The 9,590-nt window shown below is 38.5% G+C and overlaps 2 protein-coding genes across 2 annotated transcripts; both read left to right on the top strand.

Annotated features, from left to right (window-relative positions):
- The first annotated feature begins 2,954 nt into the window (after window positions 1–2,954).
- LOC106313681 (L-type lectin-domain containing receptor kinase I.7-like) lies at window positions 2,955–5,238 on the top strand. Its single transcript, XM_013751567.1, has one exon. The coding sequence runs from the start codon at window positions 3,064–3,066 to the stop codon at window positions 5,071–5,073; it is 2,010 nt and encodes a 669-aa protein (XP_013607021.1). The 5' UTR covers window positions 2,955–3,063; the 3' UTR covers window positions 5,074–5,238.
- A 422-nt stretch (window positions 5,239–5,660) lies between these two features.
- On the top strand, window positions 5,661–8,040 carry LOC106313734 (L-type lectin-domain containing receptor kinase I.8). The gene has a single exon (XM_013751632.1). It carries the CDS (start codon window positions 5,931–5,933, stop codon window positions 7,923–7,925), a length of 1,995 nt encoding a protein of 664 aa, XP_013607086.1. The 5' UTR covers window positions 5,661–5,930; the 3' UTR covers window positions 7,926–8,040.
- The last annotated feature ends 1,550 nt before the right edge of the window (window positions 8,041–9,590 follow it).

The raw sequence follows: 9,590 nt of genomic DNA on the forward strand, positions 1-9,590 counted from the left end.
GCGGGAAATTAAATATTTTTAGCGGGAAACTAAAATAGAAGACTTTCCAGACGACTTACTTGTAAGTCGTCTGGAAAGTCTTGTATTTTAGTTTCCCGCTAAAAATATTTAATTTCCCGCTAAAAATATTAAACTCTTCTGGACGAGTCGTCTGTTTTAATTTCTTCACCAGACGACTGAAATGTAAGTCGTCCGAGTAAAATGATCCGGTTAGGTTAAAACGTACATTGGTAAAATTAAAGGTTCGGTACGATGTGGACGACTGAAATATACGTCGTCTGAGTAAATTATTCAACAGACGACTGAAATATAAGTCGTCCACACCCTAAACATAACCCCTAAACTTAATTATCTAATTAAAGACTTCATAAAATCAAATCAAACTTGAAAAGTGTTTACTATACACAGAAATAAACACATACAGGTGAAAACTAATTTTTGAAAAAAACATTTTAGTTTTCCAAAATCTAACCCTAACAATACATACAATACATACAATACTACAACATATGTTTGCCAAACTCCTAAACCAAAGTATTTCATGATTCACTACTTCCACTCATCTATCTTCAAAACAAATCAATTTTATCATATCTTAATTTATATCACTTAAAACTGTTTATAATTACTTGATTTTTATTTTTCACGCATCAAAATATTTTTTTACAAGATTTATAAATTATTTTTAAAATAAACCGGTACCAGACGACTTACACTTCAGTCGTCCAGACGACTTCCAACATCTCAGACGACTCAGACGATTTACTAGGGCTATATTCGTAAAAATGGCTTCTGTTTTTTTTGTTTGGTCACAAAGGGCTAAGCTGTAATTTCACTAGGCTTTTAGGTTAGTTTTGCATTTGATTCAAGTTTGAGTATAAGTTTGGGATTAAAATCAAGTTGTGGGTTAGTTTTGGCAAAAACCCCTAATTATAATGCCTATATCAAAGGTATTTGCTGTCACATTTGTAAATTGTTGTGTGATGAGAAAAATGTTGTATATTCTAAGCAACTCGTTTTTTTTTTTTTTGCTAAATATGAATAGAATAGGTGTTTTCCTCTACTATGTGCAGGAATAATTTTTAAATTTTAAATTATATTTAAAAATAAAATTTATTATTATTTTAAAATTTATCATTTTCTTACCATATAATTTTTTTAAATGAACATAAAATTAAGATAAAATAAACAATTTTTTTTTAAAAAAATTATATTTAAAAATAAATATATGTATATTTAAAATTATAATCTTAGATAGATTTTTTATCTATTACTTTTGAATACAATATATTAAATCAACTTCAATTAAATTAATTTAAAAATTGATATAAAGGTTATATAATTATAAAAAAGTATAACTAAAATGTATTTCTAAAAAAATTCAGATATATAAAAGAACCTAATAATTTAAATTGTAAAAAAAATTGAAAATCTTTTAAGAATAAAATTGTATAATTATAAAAAATAGAAATAAACAATATTGCAAAGTTTGTAAAATATTATTATATTTCTATTATTATATTATTTAATGGCATATTTGAATAGATTTATTTTAATGATGATGAATAATTTACTACCATATTTAAAAAAAGTTTACAAAAAATATAAATAAATATTAAATGTAATTGTTTATGTCACATTTAGCCATAAACCATGTCACCATAGAGAGGACGTGTGTCAAAATCACTTTGCAAATAATGTCTTGAGGATATTAAAAAGTTTATAAAAAATATAAATAAACATTAAATATAATTGTCCATGTCACATTTAACCATAAACAATGTCATCATTTCTAGCATGCATGTCACATTTATTTAATTAAAATGATTATAGAGGAGACACGTGTCAAAATCATTTAGCAAATAATGTCTAGGGGATTTGTATTTCATCTTTTGCATTTATTAATTTCCAAGTCAACTTGTATTTATTGTTACAGAATGAGAAGGTTGTACTCTGCTTATAATATTGTTCCTTAAAAAATTTAGTGCTAATCTCTTGGTTGTTTTCAATGATACTGATATTAGGGAGGGTGACTTTATTCACAATATTTATAAAGTTGTTCTCTTGTAGATTTGGTTGCCATCGGCATAAATAGGACAGCAAGAGACCGATATGTTCATGGTGCAAAGTGCAAACTCTATTACATAGGATAAATGTACGTTTCATCCCCGTGAGAGGTAAGGTATATGACCTTCTTCAGTTTCCCCCTTGAAACAAATTATATTATAAGGGAAATATATTCTAACAGTTTGGTGCATCTTCGTTTCAAATGCATGACCTTTTTCTCGTTGCGGATAGCATCCTTAGCTGATTTTGTGAACCTATAATTGTTATGGATTGGATATGAGGGTGTAATAATCACATTTGTTTGCTTAGTTCATATTTGGATAACAGCAATCAGTAGATACCAAATATTGGGAAAGATGGTGGAAATCACCTTGAAGTGTGTGGATATGACATTCTTTGTTGCTTAAAAGTGGGATTTAAATGGTCGTTGTCATATAAAGTTGACCTTGACATAAATATATAGTGCAATATGCATAAATATATAGAGAAAGTTATCCCCTTCATATTACCATTTAGTATTTTAATGTTAATGAGTATCTTGCGCCTCGATATTTTAAACCGTATATAAGACTTTAGAGACTAGACGTGAATCCGTTAACTTGACAGTTTGAATGATTTGACTTTGAAGTCACTCAATTTATTAGAAGCTGCTTGGTCTGGTTTGCAGCTTCACCGTCAACCTTTTATTGTCAATGATCAATCTTTTGAAAATTTTCCTCTTTAATAATATAAAAGGCCTATCAAGCCACTTTATTTACCAATATCCTTTTTCATTGGAATTCATTTGCTGTCTTGACTAAGACAGGTGTCCGAAAGTCTTACCAAGGGAAAAGTTATATACCCTAAAGATTCCAAAGCAGCCGTAAGTTTTTGACTCTGGTGTGTCATAATCAATTCGTCTATACAACCAGAGAGGAAGAAGATAACTGTTAACCACTCTGACAAGAGAAAGCAAAAGAAGAACGATAACTCTCTCTCTCTCTCTCTCTATTCCCAATGATTCGAGGATCGCTTCTGGGAATCATCTGGATGATATGTTGTGTGTGCACGTCACTCCAACAAGAGACGACGTTCGTCTACAACGGCTTCGACCAAGGAGATCATCGTATTCATATTGACGGTGGTGCAAGAATCCTTCGAAAAAATGATGTCCTGCAACTGACGAATGAAACGACAACGCAAATAGGTCGTGCTTTCTTCGAGCAGCCTATTGAGTTCAAACCATCCGAACCAGTCTCGTTCTCGACCCATTTTGTGTGCGCGCTGGTCCGTGTAGGTGATGTGAGTGGCCATGGCATGGCTTTTTTTGTTTCTCATTCCACTGATTTCGAAGGCGCCGAACCAACTCGATTCTTTGGGCTTTTCAACGCCAATGGAGCTGCTTCCACACGTGTGTTGGCTGTTGAGCTTGATATATCCAAAGCTCCCGATGTGCTCGACATCAGTGACAATCACGTTGGGATCGATGTGAACAGCGCAAAGTCTGTGAAAGCTGAAAACGCTTCTTATTTTTCAGACAGAGAAGGTAGGAAGGTTGACATGAATCTCTTGAGTGGAGATCCTATCCAGGTTTGGGTGGATTATGTAGGAACAACACTCAACGTTTCAGTTGCTCCTCTTGGAAACCAGAAACCGAGCCGACCTCTTTTGTCATCACCCTCCATCAATCTTACAGAGATCGTGCAAGGCAGAAGGATGTTTGTCGGATTTTCGGGTGCAACTGGGTCCATCATGGTCAACCAGTACGTACTCGGGTGGAGTTTTAGCAAAAGCATGGCGTCGCTGCAGAAGATTGACATCTCAAAGCTTCCCAAAGTTCCTCATCCTGACAGTAAAAACAAGTCTTCATCTACGGTGCGCAATGCTCTGTTGGGGTTGATAGCTTTCTTAGTCTTGGGGCTTGTTTTTGGAGCTTTTATGTATAGGAGAAACTTGTACGCCGAAGTAAGAGAGGAATGGGAGAAGGAGTATGGTCCCCTCAGGTATTCCTACAAATCTTTATACAAAGCAACAAAAGGGTTCAGTAGAGATGAATTTCTTGGGAAAGGAGGTTTTGGTGAAGTCTACAAAGGGACACTCCCTCGGAACATTGAGCTGAGAGAAGTGGCTGTGAAGAAAGTATCACATGAGGGTGAGCATGGTATGAAACAGTTTGTCTCTGAGATCGTGTGCATGAGGAGTTTAAAACACCGCAGCTTGGTTCCACTTCTTGGGTATTGCAGGAGGAAACATGAGCTAATACTAGTCTCTGAGTACATGCCAAATGGTAGCCTTGATCATTACTTGTTTAATCATGATAGACCTACTCTCCCCTGGCCGAGAAGATTTGCAATTCTCAAAGACATTGCGTTGGCTCTTAGTTACTTACATACAGAAGCTGACCAAGTTGTTATACACAGAGATATCAAAGCTTCTAACGTTATGTTGGACGCAGAGTTCAACGGAAGGTTGGGAGATTTTGGTATGTCCAGGTTATATGACAGAGGGACTGATCCAACCACAACAGCTGCAGTTGGAACTATTGGTTACATGGCTCCTGAGCTTACAACAATGGGACCTTCCACTGTGACTGATGTGTATGCATTTGGTGTTTTCTTGCTTGAAATAACTTGTGGGAGGAGACCTGTGGAGGCTGGCTTTTCGGCTGCAAAACGTTTTCTTGTCCGATGGGTTGGTGAATGCTGGAGACGGTCTTCTTTGCTTGACGTTGTGGATCCAAGGTTGACAGAATTCTCATCCGGGGAAGTGGAGAGGGTTCTGAAAGTCGGTTTGCTCTGTGCAAACCTTGCTCCAGAAGCAAGACCGTCCATGGAACATGTGGTGCAATACTTAAATGGAAACCTAGCTTTGCCGGAGTTTTGGCCATATTCTCCCGGAATTGGAGTTCTCACTCCAACGGCGTTTTCACAAGCACAGCTCATGGTCCCTTCACTCTCATTATCTTCTTCATCATCTAACAACTCTATGTTTATTACTCATTCACTCCTCTACGGGAGTGGGCGATGAAAGTTTCTAACAACTTTACGCATCTTTGGCATCTTGTTATTAACTCTGGTTTTGACCATTTCCATTATATTTTTGTTTGATCTTATACTCACACCATGTTCTTCTTGGCATTCTCCATCAAGTTTGACCGGTAGAAAGATGAAAAAGACTGATATTTTGTGTAAATTCTTGTACCTACTTTACTAAATACATTGATAATCGGTTGTTGTCACTCTTTTATTTAAGGCTTGAGTCTATTATATAGATTAAAGACATTCAAACATCAGAGATTTTGCATCAGCTTTTTGTTCCTTTGACAATGAGTCAACTGATTCTCTGTTTGTTCTGCAGTGAGAGATGTGATACATAATCTGATTATGAAATTGTTTCTTTGAAGTTTTAGAATATGTCGGAGAACTCACAAACGTCAAAGAGAACTGTTTAGTCTTTATATTTATTTGTGCTGATCTTAGGTACCTGCAATGTATCCTAGGAGATGCATGATTCATCCCATGGATCACAACAGGCTAAAGAATTCAAATATTCAGAGATAGTGACAGATCAACTTTCTGTATGGGTTAAGAAAAGTAATCAGTGAGAAGCCTTGGCTTTGAATAATCTTTAAACAACAATGATGTGTGGAATCTGCGTATATTTTAAACAGAGAATACAAATAAATGATAGCTGTCTTTCGGAATTTATCATATATTGTTTAAGTCCACTCTTGTTAAAATTTCTTGGAAATGGCAAAATGCAGAATGTTCTTCTTGTGGTGCAATGATATAACCTTGTTTTTGCAGATGGAGAAGATAGCTATTAACCATACCATCGACTCAGAGTCGGAGACAAGCTTAGCAAAAACTCTGTCCCATTAACAAATGGCTCAAGGATTGGATCTGACCTGGATGGTGATCTCTTTTCTTCTTCTTCTTCTTCTGTCAAGTCAACAAGAAACTAGGTTCATCTTCAACGGTTTTCGCCAGGGAGATCTTCACGTTGATGGGGTTGCTCAGATCCTTCCCGGTGGACTACTGCAGCTGACCAACACTTCAGAGCAGAAGATGGGTCAGGCTTTCTTCAAGCAGCCCTTCGAGTTCAACTCATCTGAATCTCTCTCCTTCTCAACTCATTTCGCCTGTGCAATGGTGCGTAAACCGGGAGTAACCGGAGGAAACGGGATCGCTTTCTTCCTATCTCCCACCATGAATCTTTCGGAGGCAGATGCAACTCAGTACTTGGGTCTTTTCAACACCACAACCAATATGTCTCCTTCATCTCGTATCTTCGCTGTTGAGCTTGACACTGTCCAAAGCGCAGAGTTTGATGACATCAATAACAATCATGTTGGTGTCAACGTGAACAGCCTGACCTCAACCGTATCTGCTCCAGCTGCTTACTTTTCAGACAAAGAAGGTCGGAATAAAACCATCAATCTCTTGAGTGGAGATTCCATCCAGGTCTGGGTGGACTTCGATGGAACTGTACTAAACGTTTCACTAGCCCCTCTCCGAGTTCAGAAGCCGAGTCAGAGTCTTATCTCAACATCCCTCGATCTCTCAGCACTTCTCCAAGGCAGAATGTTTGTCGGATTATCTGCAGCAACAGGGCAGTTAGCAAACAACCATTACATACTCGGTTGGAGTTTCAGCAGAAGCAAACAATCACTACAGAGCCTAGACATCTCCAAACTTCCCAAAGTTCCTCGCCCTAAGAAAAAACTCTCTCCGGTGCTGATTCTTCTGGTGATTATACTCATAATCATAGTCTTGTTACTCCTTGGAGGAGCTTATCTCTACAGGAGAAACAAGTACGCAGAAGTAAGAGAGGAATGGGAGAAAGAGTACGGTCCACACCGTTACTCTTACAAAACCATCTACAAAGCAACAAAAGGGTTCCACAAAGATGGGTTTCTCGGTAAAGGAGGATTCGGAGAAGTCTACAAAGGAACTCTCCCTCGTGAAGGAGACATAGCAGTGAAGAGATTCTCACACGACGGACAACGAGGGATGAAGCAGTTCGTGGCTGAGATAGCAAGCATGGGGAGATTAGACCACAGGAACTTAGTCCCGCTCCTCGGCTACTGCAGGAGAAAAGGAGAGTTCTTCCTCATCTCCAAGTACATGCCCAATGGAAGTCTTGACCAGTTCTTGTTCCGAGGTGGAGAAGAATCACCATCACTCCCTTGGACCAAAAGATTTTGGATTGTAAAAGGAATAGCTTCAGCGCTTTGCTACTTACACAGAGAAGCCACACAAGTTGTTCTCCACAGAGACATCAAAGCTTCCAACGTGATGCTCGACTCGGAGTTCAACGGGAAGCTGGGAGACTTCGGTATGGCTAGGTACCACAACCACGGAGCTAACCCGACCGTGACGGGAGCTGTGGGAACCGTGGGATACATGGCTCCTGAGCTGACCTCGATGGGAGCTTCGACAAGAACCGACGTGTACGCGTTCGGAGCGTTCTTGCTCGAAGTAGCTTGCGGGAGGAGACCCGTGGAGCCTACCGCGGCGGCGGAGAGGCAGTTTCTTGTGAAATGGGTTTGCGATTGCTGGAGGAAGAAGGATATACTCAAGGCTCGTGATCCCAAACTGAGCGGCGAGTCTTATTCGTCTCGGTCTGTGGAGTTGGTGATGAAGGTGGGGTTGCTGTGCACGAATCTCGTCCCGGAAGCGAGGCCGGAGATGGAGAGAGTTGTGCAGTATCTTGAAGAGCTGGTTCCGTTGCCGGACTTTGAACCGGATTCGCCGGGGATTGGGGTACTGAGTTCGGTTATGGTGGGAGGAAGCTCGTCGGTGGTGTCTAACGGTTCGGGTCCGGCGACTGAGTCTATGTTTATTACTCACTCGATCCAGTACGGAGAAGGACGATGAAAGGATCTAACGACTTGAAGAAGCACTCTTAAGCTCAAACATTTGTGTTCTTGTAATTTTATTTTATTTTTGTTTTGATTTTAAAGTTTGCAATTAATATTTATTGCGAAAAGATGTTTTAGAGAATGTATAAAAATTAATTTATGAATTAGCTGTATAAGCTGGAAAACCGGATTCACGTAAACAAAATAGTAAATCGATGTTAAGGAAAAGACGATTCAAAAAAGACATGAAGTCGAGATATAATCTATTTCCCTAATTCTAAATATTCGCTCCGTAGTGAGATGAGACTGTACGAATATCGAGTCCCAGGATACAACCACGGTAGACGATCACGCTTCATTCGTGATTCGCCCTATCGAACTATAAATCTACGAAACACTCTCGAACTATAGACTTACAGTAAGGGATTTTCTCTGTTGGTTTCCGATGTAAAACATAATGAAAATGAATGAAGAAGAGGCGAGTATTTAAAGAAGAGAACCGGATTTGATTTTCGAAACTTTTGCACACGTTTAGCGAAAATATATCTGAAATCTCGGGAGTGGAGAGTTGAGAAACTTTCTCCGCAAGATCTCTCTTCTGTTGACTCGTTCTGATCCATTTCGAACTGACAAACTTCGTGTCGTTTATTCACGAACGTCATGATGTTTTTTAGAAATGAAATGGCAAAAATGTAAATCTTAAATTGGTCCAAAAAAATTTTATTAGGCCGGAAGCCCTCCACCAAGACCCAAGCCCACGCCCACGCCACGCCGAGCCGAGCCGGCCAGACGGCGCGTGCGTGGGAAGCTCTCTCTTCCTCTATGCTGTTTAACCAACACCAAGTGTTTGGCAATATATAAACAACTCTATGACTCTTCTCATAGCCGATGTGGGACAGTTCTCATAACCATTATTCATTAAATTGACATATCTTTGGGCTTAAACATTAGAAGCCCAATGTCATTGCATTCACATTATTTAATAAAGGCCAATGCCTTTTATTGATCCAACAATCCCCCACATGAATAGAAATGACTCTTCTAAACATATACAGACTAAATGCAGACTCGATAGAATCAAAAAAACTATACTTATTATAATCCTAACTAGACTAGACAGACTTATCGAGAGTGTTTGCGAAAAATTCACTGTGTTTGAGTTGGTGGCATTTTTAAGCTTTGAACCACTCATAGTTAATAACTGTCGGGTTTACTTTACCAGAAGGTGAACATGATGTCTTGAACCAACCGGTGTTTTATGTAGACCGTGACAACATGCATAACACAGCTTCATTTCCTCGTAGAACTTAGTTCTCAATTGTGTTCATTGTGGCCCTGAACTATTCCTGGTTTTCATGAGTGATCTTAGAGAATATAGCCTTACATTCATTCTCCTAGAAACGCCCCATTTCACACTCATTAAGTGATTGACCATGAAAAATATTGAGTAATACTCTGCTTTAGAAGCTATGGAATCATTAAAAGCTTTTGCTTATCTTTTTTACATTTGTTAGCACTTTTATCATCTTAGGAGCTGGGAAGAGACTACTTTGTCTCAAGTGATTTGGTTAGATTCAATTTGATTTTTTTTTCCCTTTGAACCTACGTCTTGGGATCTCCAGTCATGATAGGTAGGGTTGCAGCCAAGCATCCTCATTCGTTATAGGCTTTAAACCCATTC

The sequence above is a fragment of the Brassica oleracea genome, chromosome C9 (genome assembly GCF_000695525.1).
Source record: "Brassica oleracea var. oleracea cultivar TO1000 chromosome C9, BOL, whole genome shotgun sequence".
Lineage (NCBI taxonomy): Eukaryota > Viridiplantae > Streptophyta > Magnoliopsida > Brassicales > Brassicaceae > Brassica > Brassica oleracea.